Source organism: Urocitellus parryii, chromosome 9 (genome assembly GCF_045843805.1).
Source record: "Urocitellus parryii isolate mUroPar1 chromosome 9, mUroPar1.hap1, whole genome shotgun sequence".
NCBI lineage: Eukaryota > Metazoa > Chordata > Mammalia > Rodentia > Sciuridae > Urocitellus > Urocitellus parryii.
In genome coordinates this window covers 69,155,381-69,177,613 of record NC_135539.1, presented here as the reverse complement: position 1 = coordinate 69,177,613, position 22,233 = coordinate 69,155,381, and the positions used below count along the sequence as shown (strand labels likewise).

Sequence of the window (22,233 nt, the reverse complement as noted above, 5' to 3'; positions counted from 1 at the left end):
TTTCAAAATATTGTCCCGTATACAGTATTTGTCCAATCATGAAGCCAAGAATCAAAATGAGTTTCGCTCAAAGGAATCAACTGTGACCATTTTAAGCCATTACGCAACCTCGGTGGCCGTCTGAGGAGTATGTCCTTTGTATAACTTGTCATTGCAAAACTCCGTGGGAAAGCGTGCATCTCTCTTAGAGGCAGTACCATACCGAGGGCCAAGGCCATGTTTTCCATGACTCCTACGAATCTCCATACTTTGGGAATCTGACACTTGCAGGAAGCAGCTACCAAACAGCAAAGAAGATACTCGCACCAGGCAGGTGCGACTGAGATCCTGGAAAAGAGTTCCCTTTCTGTTCTGGGTGCTGAAAAATAAAACACAAGCTGTAAATGTGGATCCCCAGTAGGCTTCCCCTCAGTTGTGATCTGCGATTGCCCAAAAGGCCAGGCAGCATTTCCTGTGGACGGTGGGGGCAAAGCAATCTGTAACCGGCTCACGCCACTCTCCACCTGATGACACTGATTTTTCTAATCTAAGCATCGGCACATACCTAGTGTTCGTGCAAAAAGAAACAAGCTGACCCAGTCTTCTCCTCCCTTAAACTCTTTCACAACCTTGCTAAACCAAACAGCGGAGCTAGTCTATGGGTGCTTCACCCGCAGAGCTGCAGCCAGAGCAAAGCGGGGAGACCTAGGATCAGGAACACTGGTGGACAGGGTGTTCTGGGGGCGGGGCTTCAGGAGGACGGAACGACCTGGGGCGGGGCATCCTGGGGCGGGGCGACCTGGGGCTGGGCAACCTGGGAGCGGGGCATTCGGGGGGTGGGGCGTCCCTGGGGGCTGGGCGTCCTGGGGGTTGGGCATCCTGGGGGCGGGGCATCCCGGGGCGGGGCGGTCTGGGGCGGGGCATCCTGAGGGCCGAGTGGCAGGGGTGACAGGGGCGGCGGGTGCCTGAGGGCGGGGCGGCCTGGGGCAGGACGATGCAGAGTCCAGCCTGAGAGTGGAATAACGGCAAGGCCTGGGCCCAGCCTGTTGGTCCCGCTAGGGTCTCGCTCGTCGCCTGCCGAGTCGCAGCTGCACCCCTGAACACGTATCTTCTGTGGCCGCTCAGGCCGCTCTCTGGCTGCCATGGTCCTCGTCGCCGGCCTGTGGGCCTTCGGGGTGAAGGGGCCGGGCTGGCTCCTACGCCGTGCGTGGACCCTGCACGCTGCCGCCTTCTGCAACCGGGGGCTGGCGGCAACCGGGCGGCCGGAGTCCGAGCCGCGGCTCACCAGCGCGCGGCAGCGGGACGGCATCAGGTCAGCCCGGGGGCCGTGCACGGGGCTCTCCCGGGGGGCTGAGGGCCAGGACTCCGGAGAGCCGAGCAGAGCAGGCGCCCGCTGAGTCCGCCGAGCGCTGGGCAGGCAGCCAGGTCTACCCTCGCCGCCACTGACCCGGCGATTATCCGTCACCGCCGAATCTGGCCGATAAATCTCCTTGGGGGAGGAATCCCTGCTTACTTACTGAGTTTAATACTGTCCCTTGCCTGGGCACGCTAGCAAGATACACGTGGGGGTGACATAAGTGGACAGCCTGGGACGGCCTCGCCACGCTAGGGCTGGTGTGCCAGCTCTGAGTGCGCCCACCGCTGCCAGGGCCTTCGAGAAAGCCCTTCACAAGAGGGCTATGGACCCTCACAAGCTTGGCCTGGCTCCAGGATGATGGTAAACTGAGCTGAGTGGCTCCTGAGCCCTGGCCCATAAGTGCTGAGGCTACAGCAGGCCAAAGAGTATAAAGGACACCCCGGTCTGAACGCTGCCCTTTTGAGCAACAAGCCTAAAAACCTTACCGACATTTCTGTGCACAAACTGCCAACTAGACAATGGAGTAGTACAGATTGTGCAGTTCCCGACCCTAAACAAAAGGGGGCAAGTTTCAAAATTTTAAAGTTTCCAATCAAGCTGTTTAAGTGTTTTTATTCTCCCACCCTGACAAGTATCCCTTCACACGTGGACAGCAGTGTTTGAATTTATAATCATCAGACTCCTAGGTGTTCCCCCCACGAAGTGGAGAGTCACCGCTGGCCTCTGGCTTTTTCTAGTTCTTCCCATCTCCTCGCACCCCTACATCTCCTCCATCTCTGCCTCCTGCTGTCCTGCCAGGGGCCTCAGGTCTCAGGGCCAGCATGCCCATATTCTCTCCATCCCCTCATTTCCTGCACATCACCGTTCTTGACCATCCTTGGGCTTATGGGCACCCACCACAGGGGCAGGGAATTCTAGAATCTCTATAACTATTGGGGGCCTTTGAAGGGGAGTGACCCCAAGCACTGTGGACTCCTTGTTCCTTAATAGGGACAAAGAGGAACATTGCCGGAAGAAGACCAGAGCAGTGTTCCAAAGTGCAAGGCCCACACGGGATCTTTTTGCCTGTTTTTAAGGGCAGTCCTGCTTCTATACATTTGGTGATTTCTGGTCAGGAGTCTGACTTCTGTAATGGCAACCTGTTACCAAAAAAGTACTGATTGAGTTCTCCAGAATTAAACATGAATCCGAAAGGGAAGTGATTGGAGCAATCTCATAATTTCTAGGAATCACATATTAGGAAGAAAACCCTAAATCAAGTGTTAATGCGGTACTGTTAGGTACTGTTAGTGGGCCCAACCAACTCGGTCACCTCAGTGGCCCCTTTTCAAAACTGTGCCTCACAACAATACTGCCATCAGGTAGTAAGAGCCAACTATGAATGGAGTGTTGTGCCAGGCACTCTGCATTCCTTATCCCTAATTTTTACATGGGCCTGCAAGGTAGATAACATTACAACTGCTTAACATTGAAGAGTCAAGTTCAGAGAGGTGACCGCTTGTTCAAGGCCACGTAACCAGGAGGTAGGATCACCAGGAGTCAGACAGAATTCCCTCTGCTGCTTCTGTGTTCCCGACATTTTTACATATCTAATGGAGAAATGGCACTGAGCCAATGTGTTGTCAGTCCACTGTGATTGATGGAATTGGCTTGAAAGCCATACATGCAGTTTTGTCACTAATTCATTTGACATTTATTGAGTGTCTCCTATGTGTGGACATGACTGTTCCTCACGTCACAGATCTTCCTGTGGTTTACAGCAATGATCTTCAGACAGATCATCCGGACATTTATAGCTCTTGCCTCTGCATTTATGTCCCATGTCCTGGTGGTGACCTCATTCTGAAAGAAATTTCCTTGTAGATTTGGTGGTGTAGGTGAAGTTTTCTGTCTGAGGCATCAGGTGCTTTGCACCAAGACAGCCACTGGGAGAGTTCAGAATGGTAAGAATTTTAGGAGATATTATGAACAGGGTTTGATGGCTGGTGGAGTAAGGAAAGGATAGAAGTCTAGAATGACTTTCAGGTTCTGGCTTGGGCAACTGAGCAGCAGCACTGAGATAAGAAAGAGAAGATGGGCAAGTCCAGGAGTGAGAGGAAGATGCCCCAGGAATACCTAGGTGGAGCTATCTAGTAGAAATCTGAGTGAACATGCATATCTTGGCTTCTGGAGAGAGGCTTGAACCAGGGCTAATGACTGGGAGCTGTCAGCATAGATGGAGCAGCTGAGGTCAAGGTCATTGATAAAGTTTCCTAGCAAGACCCTATAGAGCAAGAGGGCAAAGGATGGAACTCAGGATTGCCAGCATTTAGGGGATAACTGAAGGCTAAGTGTTTGTGAAAGAAGTCAACAGGGGTTGGCCAGAAAAGGACCTAATGAAAAAAAAATTAGAAATTAAAAACCCACAGAAAAGAAGGAATATTTCCAGAAAGAGAAAGTGATCCAAATGGCCAGTGAGTTTGCTTCTGGCAATTAGGAGATGACCCGTGAGAAGATTTTCAGTGGAGTGGTGGGAACACTTTTCAACTTAGTTGAACTTCACAATTTAGAACACTCTGACAGTGTGTGTAATGTGTGCACCAAAGGATTAATGGGACACTCGGGAACCGATACTACGGTGCATGCAGCAAGGGCATTCAGACTGGAATCTTTCTGCACAATTTTGCCTAAGGCCTTAGAATTTAATTTAAGCATATGTCACCAGTGGGATGGCAGCTTTTTGTATGTATTACAGTGAGCACACTCGTGATTCCATCGCAAGGTAATAAGCAGCTCTCCACCACCACTACCCCAAATATAGGTCTGGAAGTCTATCAGCAGATCAGTTGTAATCTTTGTACATATGGGAGAACATCTTTTTGAGAAAGAAAACAATATCACAGCCACCTGAGAACTGTAGCAAAACTGAAATGGTATTCCAAAGAAAATGGTCACTGCCTTGAAATAAATTCAGTCATCAAAGTTGCTTTCCAAAACGCTATGGCACAGAATGCTATTTCTGAAGGAGCCAAGTTGACTGCATAGCAATGGGAATATCAGATTCAAAACAGAATAAGGAAGGCAGAAAGCATGTGTAGGTGGAGACTGATAGGAAATTTAAAATATGTAACAATAATCTGCTGTTTGGTTCATTGCCCGTTTCTTATAAGAGCAAAAAATAAAGACATTTCCATGGAAGGAAATGATTCAGGTTGTTTTATTCAGCATGTGCGATATTTTCAAATTGCAAACAGCCCCTTTGAATGCCAGCTTTTTGTGAAGTGAAATGTCCACCCTCTTCTAGTAGGCTTTCTTTTTTTTTTTTCCTACATACATAATCCCATTCTCAGACAATGCAAATTATTTTGCAGAATTACGGGACGCCACTGTCAGATTAAAAAAAAAAATCGCTGTCATTCGTATGTGCATATTGGCGGTGGCACCTCGGCTGCCTTTTCTTTGGGGTGAGTGGGAGGAGTTTGGGGAGCATTTTCATTCTTGGCTCCTTTCCTAACCTTATTGTGAAGAACAGCGCCAGGAAATAAGTTGAAGGTAGGCACTGTTTGTCACATTTCTCAGGCTCCTGTCACTGTCATACCAAACTCACATCCTCCGTGGGCGGAGATGAGTTTGGAACTGTTGTGACTTGCCCCTTCTGTGGAGGTGGCAGTCCCGTTTCTGACAGCAAATGTGGGGGAAAGGAGAAACAAATCAAGGGATGAGGGAGAAAAACCAGCCTGCAATTCGGGAAGTCTTTGTTTTGTTTTGACTTAGCTGTAACTCCAGAGAGCTGATGGACACAAAATTGGCACTAAGCATCAAAACTTCTTTTTTCCCTTGGATTTTAAAAGCTCCCAAATTAGAAAGGAATCACAGGGGTCCTCACTTGTTCTGACTGGTGCATGACCCGGGGATTATAAAATGTGTTTCACAGGAACATTGTCTTGAGCAATCCAAAGAAGAGGAATGCGCTGTCACTTGAAATGCTGAAATCTCTCCAAAATGACATTCTTCATGAAGCTGAAAGCAAAGATCTGAAAGTCATTATCATTTCAGGTATTTGTCTGTCCTTAGTGGCCCACGGTGCCCAGAGGAGGTGCCTTGAGATTCTTTGGTTAATTGGGGCATTCCCTACTTAACTGGAGAATTGTTTTGAAGTTCCTTTGAAAGATATTTGATGTGGAAAACATTTGAGTATTTGGGGACTTAGTCCTAACACTATTAGTGTGAAATTTGTAGCAAAGATTTCTGTTCAGGGAAAACAGGTGTTTTTTTCCTCTTTAGTAGATACTAAGCATTGTGGGACTTTGCTATGCTAGTCTTCCCATCAAATCAGAACTGGCGCTGTAGCTCAGTGGTGGACTGTTTACCCAGCCTGCATGAGGTTCTGGGTTCCTTCCCTAACAATTAAAACAAAAATCAGAGAATCAATTTCTTCATGGACTTTACAAAATGAATTTAATCATTAATCCTTCTGGTGAATCACAGTCAGCTAGGACCTAGTTGTTCAAACATTTGATTTATTTGTCTTTTCTGTTCTTATCAAGCCTTGTATCCAATATCCACAAGGTCATCTTTAATGGTCCCAGAAAGCATGCTGCAATTTGCTCATCTTTTTTTCCCTTGCTTTTTTTCTAGTAGGAGTTTTTATAGAGTTATCTTCTTATGTGATGCTGGTGGTGGTACAAATAACAGTAATGTCAGCATTTTGAAGAACCCCAAGTCAGGAGCAATGGTGCATGTCTATAATCCCAGCATTTGGGAGGCTGAGGCAGGAGTATCACAAGTTTGAAGTCAGCCTCAACAACTTAGTGAGACCTTGTCTCAAAATTTAAAAATTTTAAAAAGAATTGGAGGTGTGGCTCAGTGGTTAATCCCCCGTGAGTTCAATCTCTGGTACAAAAAAAAAAAAATCAAAGGAAGAACCCCAGAAAAATATAATGATAATGCTCTATGATGCTTTGTTTGTTTGTTTTGTAAATCAAGAATCCATATTTCTGGAGGCAGATCCTCCAAATGTTACCTTCTTAGCAACGGCCAAATAGAAATTTTCAGCTGTTTTATATGGTGAAGGAAAACAAAATTACAACTAGTGGAATCCAGCACCTGAGTGAGGTGTAACCTGGATGCAGAATTGGCCACTAACTTCTTAACTACACTACTTCCTCCCCCATGGAAAGATGATATATTGCCTGTCCAAATAACCACAACCAAAGGGCAATCAATATGAGGAAGTGTTCGCGGCTGACCTGTGGAATGGCATTTTGTTGCAGATGACAGTGGGGGCAGCCACCTCCTCTGCTCCCTCTGCTCTCTCCATAAAACAAAGAGCTTGAGCCAGATGGTTCCCAAGGTTTTTTCACACTCTGATCTTCCTGATTCAACCCCTATGAGTGTCCTTCACCTGTATGCTAAATGACAGGCACATTTCCTAAGGTATGGTGGCTTTCAAGGACCTGTTTGAGTTGGTTCACTCAAGCGAGACGGAGTCCAAAAACAGAAGCCAGATACTGGAGGGACAGTTATCTCTGTCATAAGTACCTTCCTGTCAGGCACTGTGGTGCACACCTGTAATCCCAACCATTCCAGAGGCTAGGGCAGGAGGATCGCAAGTTTGAGGCCAGCCTCAGCAATTTAGCAAGACTCTGCCTCAAAATTTAAAAAAAAAAAATGGACTGGGGATGTAGCTCAGGGAAAGAGCACCCCTGGGTTCAATCCCCAGTACTGAAAATAAATAAATAAGTGCCTTCCCCTTGGTCACCAAAACCTTTCACTTTGTTACAGTATTGTGGCTGTAACTTTCCAAGTGCCCTGAGAGTATTCTTATTAAACTTGTGCCATTTTCTCTGCATAGATATGATTGGTTATTAAAGTTGCTCAGTAGATAAATAAGTGAATGATCTGTCCCTTGCTGTTGACATCTTTTCTTTTCTCACTTGGAAACATTCACAGCTGAGGGCCCTGTGTTTTCCTCTGGGCATGATTTAAGGGAATTGACAGAAGATCAAGGCCATGATCATCACGTGGAAGTGTTTCGGATCTGTTCTGAGGTAAGCCTGGGTAAGCGTGGACATTGCAAACCTGAGACCCTGGGTCAGCCTCCTTGTTTACAGATCAGATTTTATCTAGGAAACCTGTCCACCACGATCACCGGTGAATCCTTCATCCCAGCAATTATTTGGATTATACTTTTAAGAAGTGACCATAATTTGCTACTCATTTTATGTGCCAAAGAAAATAAATTACCCAATGGTTCTCAGCAGCCAGGTCCAACACCGTGCGCAAGTGCCTTGGTGTCCAGATTTTGAGCAAGAGGGAAGAATAAGAATGTACATCTTTAGAGAGGAAGGACCTAAAGCAATGATAATTTTAAAATGTTTAAATTAAAACCACCCTGTTAATGGGAAAGAGAATATTTCTAACTAGAAATAATAATAATTGTTTAAATAAATTAACCAATCTTTATAATCACCACTGCCACAGAGGAAAATTAACCTCTTCAATTTTACTTGTTTTCTGCTCCTTTCACCATATTGAGGAGAAAAATTGCCAATAACTAGAGGAATAAAAGGTTTTAAAAAAAAAACTTTGGATGATTTATAAATGTGTTAATTCACCCCTTGGATAATAAAAAATTGAATATAGAATCCAACTTTAGATAACACCTTGTTTGTTTCATGAGCATTTACTTATGCTACTTTAAGCATAATACTGAGGAAAATATAGGGAGGGAAAGGGTCCTGCCAGACTGACAATGGCAAGTCTACTTGGGAAGCAGGACATGTGAAACATTCCATCACCTGACCCTGAGATAGCTTAATCTTTCCTTCACAAGTTGGTTTATTTGGTGGTTAATGATTCAACTAATATTTAATGCCAGCTACCATGCAGACAAGTCAGAGGCAAAGAGGAAGGAGATACAGACACGTTCTTGACCACCATGGGTTTTCTTTGTCCTTCCAGAAACCCACAAGCAGATCAGATGATACTTTTCTCATTTCATGGAAGGACAAACTGGAAAGGTGGTTTACCTGAAGCTTCGTGGGGAGGCGGGAGCAAATTAGGGCTCAGACTGAGGCCTATTGTTTACTATGTTATTAATGTTTATTGCCAAGGCTTGATATTTTCTTTTTCTTTTCTCTCTCTCTTTTTTTTTTGGGGGGGATACTGGGTATTGAACTCAGGGACACTGAACCACTGAGCTACATCCCCAGTCCTATTTTGCATTTTATTTAAAGACAGGATCTCACTGAGTTGCTTAGGGCCTCACCCAGCCGCTGAGGCTGGCTTTGAAGTAGCAATCCTCCTGCCTCAGCCTCCCAAGCCACCAGGATTACAGGCATGCACCACCATGCCCAGACTAAAGAGTAGTCTTCTACTAGTACCCCATGTGTGGTGAGAATTAAAACACATTAAGAGAACCAGGAGCACCTCCTGCCCTCCCTAAAGGGACAGCTCTTATCACTCTGCTGCAGTATGTCAATGAGCTGAGATCTGAACAAGTTGGCAAAGGGCCTCATGGGAAGCAGCCAGGGCTTCTTCAAGGATCAAGTCCAAGACGGTTTCTTGGAAGCTTCCACTCTATGGATGCCTCTGGCTCGCTGGGAAAGACAGCACAGAAATGGGACCTAGCCCTAAAAGTGAAATAGGAGTTCTATAGAATTGATTTCTTTAACACTATCTCTAAGAAATTCAGATCGTCTTGAATAAATACGAGCACGACGAACTTGTGCAAGTTTTCAATTTCCAAGTGTAATCAAAAAGCAGATTGGAACAGAATGAGCTCGATATTTCATTGTTCAATTCATGCATGAGAAAATTTGATTTTAGAAAGGAAGATAGAGGCATCTGAATTAGCTGGCCCTCTAAAAACTCTAGGAAATTTGTTACAGATCCCAAGTGCTCTATGATGGTTAATTATTTACAAATTAGGAGGAGGGCAAATTAAGAAAGAGAATAAGAAGAACCTGGTAACAGAATAGCTAAAGTGACCTTCTGGAGCGCTGATGGCTCACACAAGAGGCTTGTCACCAGTCTTTCTTCTTATGCCTGTGGAAATTTGACGGAAACTTCATCCTCAGGGAGAGATGCGTCTCTTTCTTCTTACACACCACCAATGAAATGATAGTGGGACAAGGTCTCTCATTTTTCCAAATAACTTGGATCTCTTAATAGTGCTTTTAAATGCAGGTGGGCCAGCCTGCTTATCATGTCACATTCTAAAGTAGAAGCCAAACCAGTGCTTACTTCTGGAAGGTGAGAGGGGAGGTATCTCTGATGATCAAGAGTTTGATTATCTTCACTTATTATCTAGGTTCCCTTTGCCTTCTAACTTTATTTAAAATATTTTGAATTACAAAAATAGTATGTATTTATTACAGGAAATTTTGGGAAATTTAGAAAAACAAAGAGCAGAAAAATAAATTACTAATGCCATTTCCAAAATCAAATTTTTCATGCATGAACTGAGCAATGAAATACCAAATTCATTCTTATTAGGTACCTAATATTTTAATGTGTATTTCTTTTCCAGTTGTTAATGGACCTTTATTTTATTCATTTATTTATATGCTGTGCTGAGAATCAAACCCAGTGCCTCACACATGCTAGGCAAGCACTCTACCACTGAGCCACAACCCCAGCCCCTGTAACTAATATTTAGCTGCATTTATTTTTAATACTTTTCCCTAGGTACCCATTTGTTTGAATAATCACATATAGGTGTGATTAGAGTATATAATTGTGTATTGTAATAAGATTATAGAACTGAATGTTCCAGGGCTGAGGCTGAAGCTCAGTGGCAGAGCACTTGCCTAGCATGTGTGAGGCACTGGGTTGGGTCCTCAGCACCATATAAAAATAAATAATAAAATAAGAGGCATGCTGTCCATCTACAACTACAAAAAAAGAACTGAATGTTTCAGGTAATATTTGGAGTACTCTAGGCATATTAATTTATATAATCACCATGTTTCATATGGTTGGTACTGATATTATCCTGATTTTGCAGATGTGAAAGTTGAAGGGTTAGGTGACTCATCCAGGATTAGGCAGTAAGTAAGTGACAGATAGGGCCTCCCATTGCAGGAGGCTGCCTCCAAACCACTACATGAGCCCGGCGGACAGCCAAGCTGGTGTTTCCCTTAGAAAATAATTAACCATCACCACCGATGATGCTGCTTTCTATTAAGTGGATTTAGTTGAGTTTACATAGCCACTGTTTTCGTCACCTTTGTAGTACTATAATTGAATACTTAAGGCAATTAACTTATTAAGAGAAAAGGTTTGTTTACCTCCTGGTTCTGGAAATTCAAGTCCATTGCTTTGGGCCTTTGGTGAGGACACTGGCAGTGGCAGGGAATGTGTGTCAGAACAAACCGATCACATGAGGAGTCAGGAAGCGAAGAGCGAGAAAGAGACTAGGGTTCTGTAGTCCTTTTGAGGGCATGCCACCAATGACTTCCCATAAGGGCCCCCCTCTCACAGGTCCCCTCCCTTCCCAACAGCACCACCTGAGCACCAAACTTTTTTTTTTTTAAAGTTTTCAATGGACTTTTATTTTATGTTTTTATATGCAGTCCTGAGAATCAAACCTAGTGCCTCACACATGCTAGGCAAGCGCTCTACTACTGAGCTATCATCCCAGCCACAGGACCAAACCTTTAAATAATGGACTTTTGGGGGACACTCATCTCAATGATAGAAGCCATTTACTTATTTTCATATAGTTGTATTATTTAAAAGGTTTTTTTCCTGTTGTAAAATAATGATTTGGTGAGCATGTTTGACCATGGAGCTTTGTACCTATTATCTTAGAAGTATAATTCCTAGATCAAATGTATAAGCATTTTAAAGTTGTTGAATATGGACCATATAACCCAAGTATTTCTCTATCAAGTTTTTTGAAATCCTGGTCCTTCACAGATGGCAGACAGGACACATAGGCTGTTCAACTCTAATCCCAGTTGACTGGCTTTTCACAAGTAACTCCTGGACAAGAGAACAACCCGCAGAACTAAACAAAACCAAACAAAACTTCTTTCTTTTCTTGGCATCAAGACTTTAGAAGGTCTTGTGAATCCTTCCGCTCATTATTCCAGTTCATGGGAATGAGTTCATCACGCGTCAACCCCACCCTTTTCCTAAAGTGCATGTCCCTGCTCAACTCATGAGCAGTTTAGTGTACAGGTATGTGTGTGCATGCATACATGCATATTTATGGGAAGATTAATTATTTTAGCAGATTCTCTAAAAAATGACCCCCTCAAAAAAACCAAAAAGTTAAAAAAAGGCTACTGTGAAATATGATGTGCTAGCCTTAAATATAGTCATGTGTCATTTCATGATGGGGACAGATCTGAGAAATGTGCTGTTAGGTGATCTCACCATTGGGCTGATATCGTAGAGTGAACTTGCATAAAACTAGATACATAGCCCACTGCACACCCAGGCTATGTGGTGTATAGGTATGGTACAGCCCACTGCACCCAAGACCATGAAAAGTAAAATGGCACAAGACTGATCAAGCACAAGAGATAAGATAACCCCAAGGCTGCCACCTATGTAACGTAGCATATAGTTTTACAGTAAACTTGCTTTTTAAAAAGTAGGAGGAGTACACTCTAAAATACTAATAAAAGAGTACAGCTGGGAGCTGGGGGCACAGCTCAGTGGTAGACCACATGCCTAGCATGCACAAAGCCCGGGGTTCCATCATCAGCACCAAACATAATTTTTAAAGTGTGTATACTGAACATCAAGCAATAGTAGCTGTTTTTTTGTCTTTGCCAAGCATTATGTACTGTGCCCAATTCTGTGTGCAGTGCTTCCTTAGCATGGGCAATGCAGTGGGCCAGCTGACCCATCACCCCAGACTGGTGAGCAGTGCTTTGCAGTATAGTGTTATGACAGTTACGGGGTCACCAGATGGCAGGAATTTCCCAGCTCCATTACTATCTTTTTTTAAAAAATATATTTTTAGTTGTAGATGGATGCAATACCTTTATTTTATATGTTTATTTATTTATATGCGATACTAAGGATCAAACCCAGTGCCTCAGACACACTAGGCAAGTGCTCCACTACTGAGCCACAACCCCAGCCCCTCCATTACTATCTTATGGGACCACGGTCCTATAAGCAGTCTGTACCTGATCGAAATGTTATTATTCAGCGCCTGTGTCATTGGTTATTTTAGGAAAAAATCTATCCAATTTCAAATGTTTATGAATATAAAAAATAAGTTTCCTAAGCAAAAATCTTCAAATCATGAAGGTCATATTTCTTTGAATTGCCGCCTTGGGGAAAAAAACCCAGATTTGGTTCCTCTCTTCCCTTCCTCTCTGCCAAGGTTCAAAGAGCAATGATTTAGAAATTGAAGTTGCCATAGCAACACAATCTGTTTAGAGCATCAAGAAAAAAAATAAGCTGCAAAAATAAGTTAAAGTTCTGGCAATTTATGTGGTGAGGGTCACATGAGCACACTTTGGTCTCCCCTCTCGGTGCCAATGGCTGTTTAAAGAATTTTGTTTATTTTGATGACAGCAGGGTGTCCCCTTCTCCCCATTTTAATAGAACTGAGAGAGCATTCATGGTGGTAATTTGAGAAGTAATTACTAAGGAAATTGCCTTCAAGTCCTTTTCCACCTTAATTTTTCAAGGAAGCACCAAGTACCAATTTCAGACTTTTAACACAGGGGCTTCACACAGGCACAGGGAGAACAGAACTATTTGTGAAAGCTTTTGTTTGTTCCCAGAGACAAAAATCCACACTGTTTTTAGTGGGAGTGCTGGGGAAGAAGGCGGAGGGGACCCCTCATAGAGCTGGGCTCAGCCCGTGACTTCCACTCCCCTTACTGGCCTGAGCCAAGTGATTTCCACCCTCTGAGCTTCATGTCCTTGCTACCAAAAGGGGTTCCTTCCACATGGAGCTCCCACAAAGACCAAATGATGCTTCAGCGTGGACATTTAGTACAAGTTAGTGCTCTCATTCTTTTTTGCATAGAATCATATGAAAAGTGTTCTGGAAACAGAAAAGTCATATAAAATAACAGGTATTAACGTGGCTCCTGACTCTGCATGCAAGTGAAGTGGGTGTGTCTCCTCCTGCAGGTCATGATGCTGATCCGGAACCACCCGGTCCCCATCATTGCCATGGTCAATGGCTTGGCCACAGCAGCCGGTTGTCAGCTGGTTGCCAGCTGTGACATTGCCGTGGCCAGTGACAAGTCCTCTTTCGCCACTCCAGGGGTGAACGTGGGGCTCTTCTGCTCCACCCCTGGGGTCGCCTTGGGGAGAGCAGTGCCCAGAAAGGTAACTCATCTTCTGACCTCTTTCTAATTTTTCCTCTAGCCCTGTGAGAATTAGCTTATAAAAAGTACTAATTGTATCAGGATATTCTGCCCAAAGGCTCTTTGGCTGGATGTGCCAAGTGTTCCTATAATGTCAGAGAGGGAGAGGCGACTGCTTGCTCCTCCGTAGCTTCTCACACTGGATGTCAATTTGTGAATTCACCACATTTCAATCTTACATGCCCTTCAGTATGACTAGTTAGGTTTCAGTTTGTTTGTTTTCCTTGCACAGACATTATTTTTGTAATTTTATTTGAAATGCAATGGAGGCTGAGTTTCATTGCACTGAATGGTTGACAATGAAATACCATGGCATGCCTACATACTTCCAGAATCAAGAGGCTGGAATGGTGTCCCTGGTCAACCACATGTGGACAACCTTTCTTGTTCCAGAAAGGATCCAGTAGATGATTTACTGAGTGTATCCAGGTAACTGTGGTTGCATTTCAGGAACATGAATATCCTGTGCATGGTGTTGAATCTGTCTGAGAAGGGGACATGTTACAAAGTTGTCTTTTCTTTGCTGATTATAGTGAAGTTCATTTTCACCTCAAAGCTTTCTTCCTTCCTGAAAATATCATAAAATAATATTTACTGAGCATCCCTTATGTGTATACCCACAATGCCTTTGTTCTAGGAGAAGTGCATCCTCATTCTCAGTTGGCAATCTATAAAAGGGGGACAAAGTCATAAATATGGCAAGTAAGGAACTAGATGGCTTTCTAGATATATTATCTATTCTAGCAACAACTACAAAATTAGCAACTTTCAGGCTCAAAAGAAATGAGACCCAAGAAGAATCAATCAAATAAGGCCAAGAAGATTAGGGAACACTCCTTTCTTCTATATTGCCTCCTTATTAGTTTTTATAGAGATGTGTGTTTATGAGCAGATTATGAAAACAGACACCCACAACCCTGTATACCTCAGAAAATTACCAGGAAGTGGGATCCACACTGCAAAAGGTGACAGCTTGCTAAAATGTCCTCCAACAAAGGGACTTTTTTATTCTGTCAAGATTCATGTTTTCTCTAAATGTATAGATATTCATTCACTGAGTATTTTTGAGGTTGCTACTTCTTGCCAGTGTGTTAAATTAAGATGTATTGCAAATCTATTGACAGAGCTCACTAATTAACTATATTCTAGCTGCAAATCAAATCATGAAGACTTTGCATACCAAAAAGCAGGTGTACTGCCTGGTAGCTGTGCATCCTCTTCAACACCTGACTTGCTGGAAGGTTCCATGGTAAAGCATTTGAAACCTTTAAATTAGTCATAGTTTCAGAATAAAACCAATTTTTCTTAAAATAAACTTTTGAAATCAAGGCTTATTAGAAACTTAACACTGTATCATATTAATGAAATTTAAATTAGTTTTTGAGAAGAGAGAGGGGTATAAATGTGACCAAAAAAAAAGTAGGACTTATGATCCCAGGAAGCCCAATTCTCAGAACCACATTGTAAAGTTGTCCAGTGTGACAGATGAAGGTACAGGGAGGTTGTAAGAATCAAAGTGGCTTTTCCCTCCCAGAGACAGTTTGGTCAAAGAGCCAGGCCTCCCACAGGATGGGGCAAAGAATCTCCTGGATTGTCTAACTCAGATTCTTAGTCTCATGCTCTGACCCCCAGAAGGCCTCTGAGTCACTTGACTCAAAACCTCAGTTTTTTTTTTTCCTAATCAGCGGCTGAAAACAGTTCAGAGTCCTGTCGCAATGGACTCATTAATACTGGACTACTTGGAGGCATGAATCTGGAATATGATTTGGGGTCAACACTAATGAGCAGAAATGGCTCATTAGTGATTATTGCAGTATTGATAGAGGGAATTTTTAGGAGGAACAGTCAGAACGTAAGTCCTTTGCCAGGTTTCTGGATCTGCAGAGGTGGCCTGTGTGGCCTGTTTAGGAAGAAACATTTGGGATTCATAAAATCTAAGCCTGGGGCTGTAGCTCAGTGGCAGAGTGCTCGCCTAGCATGCATGGGGCACTGGGTTCGATCCTCAGCACTACATAAAAAAAATAAAGGTATGTGTCCACCTACAACTAAAAAATAAATATATATATATATATATATATATAAAATCTAAGCCTGACTGAAAACACCTGCCTGGGAGTCATAGAAGTCTAAACCCAGCAAAAGCACTTTATATCACCTTTTCTTGATTGCACTCATGCTAACACATTACACACAGGTCTGTGGAGCAAGTGTGTAAGTCCCTCTGTTCCTTCCCAGGTAGGGAGCAGGTGCTTTTGCAAATTGGACTGGTCTGGAAACCCCAACCCTTTTCAAACAGGTTGAGGACATGTGTGGTTGACTAGTGCCCTCTGCTGGTCACTCTGGGAACCTGCTTGGCTGTGTCCTAGACTGTGTACTGCCCTTATGGTCAAACCAGACTGCGTCTGGGCATGAATGATCTTGCTCATTTGTGAAGTGCTTCTCTCCTTTGGCATGAATTAAATAATGCCTCTTCATTGAGCCATATGGGTACCCAGCCTGGTACAGCTGTTGCCCTCCCCAGTCAGGGCAGGCCTCATTCATAAATGCACAGCCAGGAATCCCTGGAGAGCAAGAGAAAAACCAGAATCACTTCCCAAATCATTCCTTTCACCATGGTAGGAGCCCATGCTTCCAACCATTTATGCATTTTAATTTCGTGTGTCTGTAGAATCTGATTTCCTAAGAGTCTAATGGGAACAGGGTAGAATTTCCAAGCAGGAAAGAGTTTTAGATCTCTGCTGCTGTCTGGTACTGGTCAGCAGAGAGCCTGAGGTAGGCAGCATCTCAGGCCTGCTGCAGACGAACTGCAGATTAGCAGTGATGGTAGGGACATCAGGGCTTGGGAGGTACAGCCTTAGAGAACATGCAGCTCAAGAGCTCCTAAGAGTTTCAGGAACGTTTCTTAATGTTCCCAGTTGGGTTAGGCCCATGACCCTCACTGGGCATGCTTCCTCTCCAGAGCTTACCTCCTAGTAGCTCCTATGCATTGGCACTGCCAGTGCTGTGGGAGAGCGGAAACACGTGTGCACACCTTGTGGGTTCTGCTCTGTCTCCCCTCCCCTCCAGTGCTCACTTCCTCCCTGCCACCCGTGCATCCTGGGAGATAAGCACCATGTGCTATGGCCTGAATGCTCCTGTTCCTCCAAATTCTTACATTGAAACCTAATCACCAAAGTGATGATGGCCTTAGAAGGTGAGGCTTTGGGAGGTGATGAGGTCATGATGGTGGGGCCCTCATGAATGGGGTTAGTGCCCTTAAAAAGGGGCCCCAGACAGCTATCCTGCCCATTTTCCCCATGAGGACATATTTTCAGTCTATGAACACGGAAGGTTCTCACAGGACCCCAAGTCTGCTTTTAACTTGGATCTTGGACTTTCCAGCTTCCAGAATTGTGAAAAATAAATTTCTGTGGCTGATGAACTTCCCAGTTGATGGTATTCTGTCTTATAACAGCCTGAATGGACTAGGACACCATGCACATCCAAAGGACACAGTGTGAGGAGAGAGTCCCCAGGGTGCTATAGTACACAATCCTGTCAGCTGTGTGACTTAAGGGAGCCTCATGCCACCCCTGCTTCAAATAATCATCCCCTTTCCAGGACTGCAGTGCCTAGAAGCCAAAGTCAGAGAGTCATAGGAATTCACAGTTAGAATAAGTACATTCATATTAGCTGCTGCATTTATTGGGCACTGACTGAGCACCCAGCACTGCCTCGTGAGTTTTACATCTGTTACCTTTAATCATCACAATACTGCAGATAGGCAGAAGTCTGTATGTCTGGCTGCTTGTCCTTCTCTAATTGGCTAATTGAAGGGCTGAGGGAAAATAGTTTTTCTATTTAGATGAAATCCCTCATGTACTAGCTCAAGTTCATTTCCTGCTTGTTTACTTTTAGAGGTCCTACAATAACATTAGGATTTTTAATGCACAAAAGAATGTAAGAGATTGTTGAATTCTTGCTTCTACTGTAAGCAGAACTTTCTCTGCCTGACAAATGAGGGTTCTGCCCTACTCCTGCATCTCCAGGAGGTAGAATTCCATTTTGTCTGGAAGTGATTCAACTTAGAGATTTATTAGCTATTTTCACTTTCTATTTTTTAGTTGTCAATGGATCTTTATTTATTTATATGCAGTGCTGAGAATCAAACCCTGTGCCTCACACATGCTAGGCAAGTGCTCTACCCCTGAGCCATGACCCCAGCCCTATTTTCACTGTTTTAAGCAAGTTTTTGGAGTTGCTCCAGAATTAAGATTTTATATATATAGTATTCCTGTGGATTAGCTCTGGCTGCCATAACAAACACCACCTTTGCACTGTGCTCCCATATGGTGGAGAGTGAGTGAGCTCTAGTGTCTCTTCTCATAAGGACACCAGTATAACCCATCATGTAGGGACCCCTTCCTTCCTTACGACCTTGTTTAACCTGCATTACCTCCTTCTAGGCCACATTTCCAAATACTATCATGCTAGGACATAGGGCTTCAACTTATGAACTTGGCAGGGGACCACCTCTCAGTCCATAGCACAGCACTTGACCACAGTAGGTTCTCTATTCAGATATTATTGAAGGAATGAACCAGAGGACATGTGATTCGAGTTCCCCCTCACAGAAGCCGGTCACCTTCCTTCACATACATGGTTTGTGCCAAGTCCCTTGCACTTGTCTCCTGCGAGCAAATCATCACGATTTTTTCTGATCCATGTTTTGCCCAAATTAACCATTTTTTCTAGCATCTCCATTGCACTTGATGTGACAGTGTGCCCTGTCGCCATCAGTTAGCTCTTCTTCACAGCAATCCTAGGAGACAGTCATTTGTATCCACGGGTTCCTGTTGAGGAAGTGGGAGGTGACAAGCAACTTGCCCCAGGGTCTTTCAGAGGCTCGGCACCCAGCAGGTGTGGACCCCTGCCTGCAGCCTGCCCCATGCTTGAACTCCAAAGGGTTTGCACTGAAAACGTCTTGGCACACCTGGAATCCTGTCGAGCTCCAATATCTGAGGCTGCCGGGTGATTTAAAAAGGCACAGTGGGGCCCTGGAGAAGGTGAACAGAGAGAAAGGGAGACTCAGGGGAGGCAGAGCAACATGAAAGGAAAAAGAGTCACTGAGAAGGGCATCTGCCAGAAGGTGCCTGATAAGGGGACAGTGCCCACGGACAAATCATCAGCCCAAACTGCCATTGCCATTGCCACTGCATGGGAAGGAATAAATGCCCTCTGCTGAGCCAGCCAGGAGGGGGTACCATCTCCTCTCCCAGCTCTGATCCCATTCTCAACTGCTCTTTAAAACTCATTTGAGATCTTGGTCATGCCAAGTGATGAAGGACTCAGGGCCTGACTGGCTATTGTTCTTTGTTGTTTGTTTGGTTTTTTTCAATGTGGCATGCGTTTCGCAGGTGGCCACTTCCCATTACGTGGTGCACATGAATTCCTCAAGAGCCACATGTGTCGATGAAGGAAAAAGGCCACTTAGCTATGCAGTGACAATGTTCTACCTTGACTTCTACTCTGGGTCCCAGCTGACTCAAGGATCTGGGGCAAAGATAGAGCAGAATGTTGTCCTGCTCCTGCTGCTGTGACCACCTGGGTGTCTTCAGCAGGGTCAAGTTCAGTAGCCGTTAACAGCAGGACCCAGTTTTCAGCTCCATGCTCAGCCAGGGGTTCAGACAGGCACTCCTGACGGTGCTCTTTCTGATTGTCTGCCCGAAGCAACGCACGGTGTCACATTCCCACTCCCTCCAACAGAATCGTTATCTCTCCGAAAGAGTAGAAGTTGGGATTTAGTCCATGGCCTTAACTTTACACCAACATCACCTATCCCTGACTGCCAGTCCAGTGGGTGTGGATTCCATTGGCACCGAGTGGAGAAGAGGCCCTTCTGGCCAGGTTTCTGGCTTCTCCTCTCCATCAAATCTTGATCCCTAGGTGATCCAATATAGTCTCATGATGGAGAAACCATCTAGATCAGTGGTTCTAAACCAGGAGCAGTTCTGGTCCCAGGGACACATGGCAATACCTGGAGTTTTTTTGTTTTGTTTTGTTTTTAATTGTCACAACTAGCAGGCAAATGTCAGGGATGTTGCTGAACTGCCTACAATATCCAGAACAGTTCCACACAACAAAAACTTCTCTGGCCTACAATGTCATTATCACCAAGGTTGCTCTAAAGGCCAATGATTCCTAAATTCATATAGCAAGCAATTCTAGTTCTCTGTTACTGCATAACAAGCCACTCACCACTTCGTAGCTCAAAACAACAATAACTTAGTTAGCTCATGAATTGGCAGTTTGGATGGGCTCAGCCACCAAGGCTTATCTCTGCTCCACAGTGCCATGGCCTCCGCTGGGGGACTCATCTGAAGGTGCTGTTGAGGCCGCCCCTCAGCTGGGCCTCAGTGGGGGTTGTCAGCTGGCTCATTTAGCACAACCCCTCTGTGTGGCCAGGTTCCCAGACTGAGCAGCCTGAGAGAAAGAGCCACGTGGAAGTGGTAGCACCTTTTTGGCCTGTCCTCAGTGCCACCGATAGCCAACTCAAGTTGCCTGGCTGCCTGCCTTCACAAGTAGCTAGAACACTACGAAATAAATAAGTACATTTCCCGTCCTCACAAAGTTTACATGCTGGCAAATCAACAAATAAACCATCAACAAATAAGCAGGTAAAATATACAGTGCGCTAAATGAGGAGAAGCAGGAAAGATAAAAATAGAGCCAGAAAGGGGGACAGTGTGGGGGGTGATCTGACAATTCTGATGTTGCCATCCTGGAGGATCAGGGGTAAGGCGATACACGAGCAGAGACTGAGATGGAGATTCAGGCCATGAGGACACCCGGGGAGAGGAGGTCCAGGCAGAGGGAACAGCAAAGAACAGGACCCTGAGGTGACCGCACACTTGGCAAGTTTAAGGAACAACAAAAATGCCACCAGAGAGGGAGTGAAAAGTGTGGGGAGGGGAGGGTTCCCCTGCGCTGTGCCCCCTGCACCTGGGGACTCCTCTTTCTGGCTTTGAGACTTACAGATCCAGGTCCAGCTTGTGACAGGCTGTTGAATAGAAGACCAGGCAGAGAGTAAAGGGGCACTCCCTCTCCACAGCCTTGTCATCTGCAGAAAGGGCTGTGGGAGGGCAGAGCCATCCTGTCCCTGTCACCTCTTACCTGCTTGCAAGTTAAAGACATGCTAGGTTCTACATCTGATCCTGGAAGACGTTTTCTTTAAATGTCTTTCCCTCTTCTCCCCGACTGGAGGGTGTTCTTTTGGGTCATACAGAGGTGACAGCACCTGTGGATTGTCTCCGGGTGGAGACAGCCCCCTGCATTGGTTTGTGGTAAATAATGGGCCTCTCTGCAGCAGCGTGTTTGCAGTGGCCTCCCATCAGATGGGCCGCTGTCCTGTGCTTGGCCCTTGAAAGAGGCAGGTGGAATCTCCTGACTCTGAGAGAGTCAGTGGTCTGATCTGTGCAGGACCGGAGTCCTTTCCTCTCCCTGGCTACTTGTGTTTTCTTTGTTCTTAGAAAGATCTGATCTCGTCCCTGGCAGGAGTCAGGGTATTGACAACATCAGGGGTGGTGGATGACATGTCATTTGAGAAGCAGATAACAGGCTGAGGTGTAGTTTGATCGAGGAGAGCAACAGCCTCAAGAGAGTGGAATGGAAAGGGGGCCTGAAGGGGCAGTGGGGTACCAAGGGTGCCTTCGTGACCTCGCCTGCTTCCTCCCTCAGGTCGCCTTGGAGATGCTTTGCACCGGGGAGCCCATCTCTGCTCAGCAGGCCTTGCTCCATGGGCTGCTCAGCAAAGTCGTGCCAGAAGAGCAGCTGGAGGAAGAGACCATGCGAATAGCCAGGAAGATCGCCTCCCTGAGCCGCCCCGTGATGTCTCTGGGCAAGGCCATGTTCTACAAGCAGCTGACCCAGGACCTTAGAACAGCCTACCACCTCACCTCCCAGGCCATGGTGGACAACCTGGCCCTAGGGGATGCACAGGAGGGAATCAAGGCCTTTATCCAGAAAAGAAAACCCACCTGGACACACTGAGCCAGCCTGAACAGAGGAATGGCGGGAGAGTGAGCCCAGTGGGCAGCATCCAGAAGCCCCCTAGTCCTCACCCACTCACCCCTGACCGCCACTGCTGCCTCTTGGTGGTAATGGAAGACAGCCTGCTTTTACGACACTAATAGTGGTCTCACAGCGTGGGCCTGTACTGAAAGTCATGATTCCACAGGGAAAGGATGGAAGGCGAGTAAGTGACGTGCTAACTTAGTGGCAGGTTAGCCCACCTGGTGGGCCAGATATGGCAGACATGCTCCTGAACAGCACCCCACGCCAAAGGCCACCCCTCCAGAGGGATGGTCAGCTGAGGCATGAAGGAGGGAAGCCCAACCCATGCTTAGCTGCAATGTCCTCTAAGGCTGAGTCAACTCTGGTTGCTTATGACAGGTGAAACATTTCAAATCTCCAGAGATGTTTTCTACACTGAAAATCTTCTTGATTCTACTGGGAAACAATCATGCCTATGGCTTTGGAATACTTTCATGTGATTTAAATAAATTAAAGATTTTAGAGAGTGGTTGTTTT

The 22,233-nt window shown here is 45.2% G+C and overlaps 1 protein-coding gene across 1 annotated transcript; it reads left to right on the top strand.

The window, feature by feature from the left end:
• The first annotated feature begins 925 nt into the window (after positions 1-925).
• On the top strand, positions 926-22,222 carry Echdc3 (enoyl-CoA hydratase domain containing 3). Its single transcript, XM_026408553.2, has 5 exons — positions 926-1,291; positions 5,250-5,371; positions 7,268-7,365; positions 13,427-13,627; positions 21,382-22,222. Exons 1-5 carry the CDS (start codon positions 1,122-1,124, stop codon positions 21,691-21,693), a joined length of 903 nt encoding a protein of 300 aa, XP_026264338.2. The 5' UTR covers positions 926-1,121; the 3' UTR covers positions 21,694-22,222.
• The last annotated feature ends 11 nt before the right edge of the window (positions 22,223-22,233 follow it).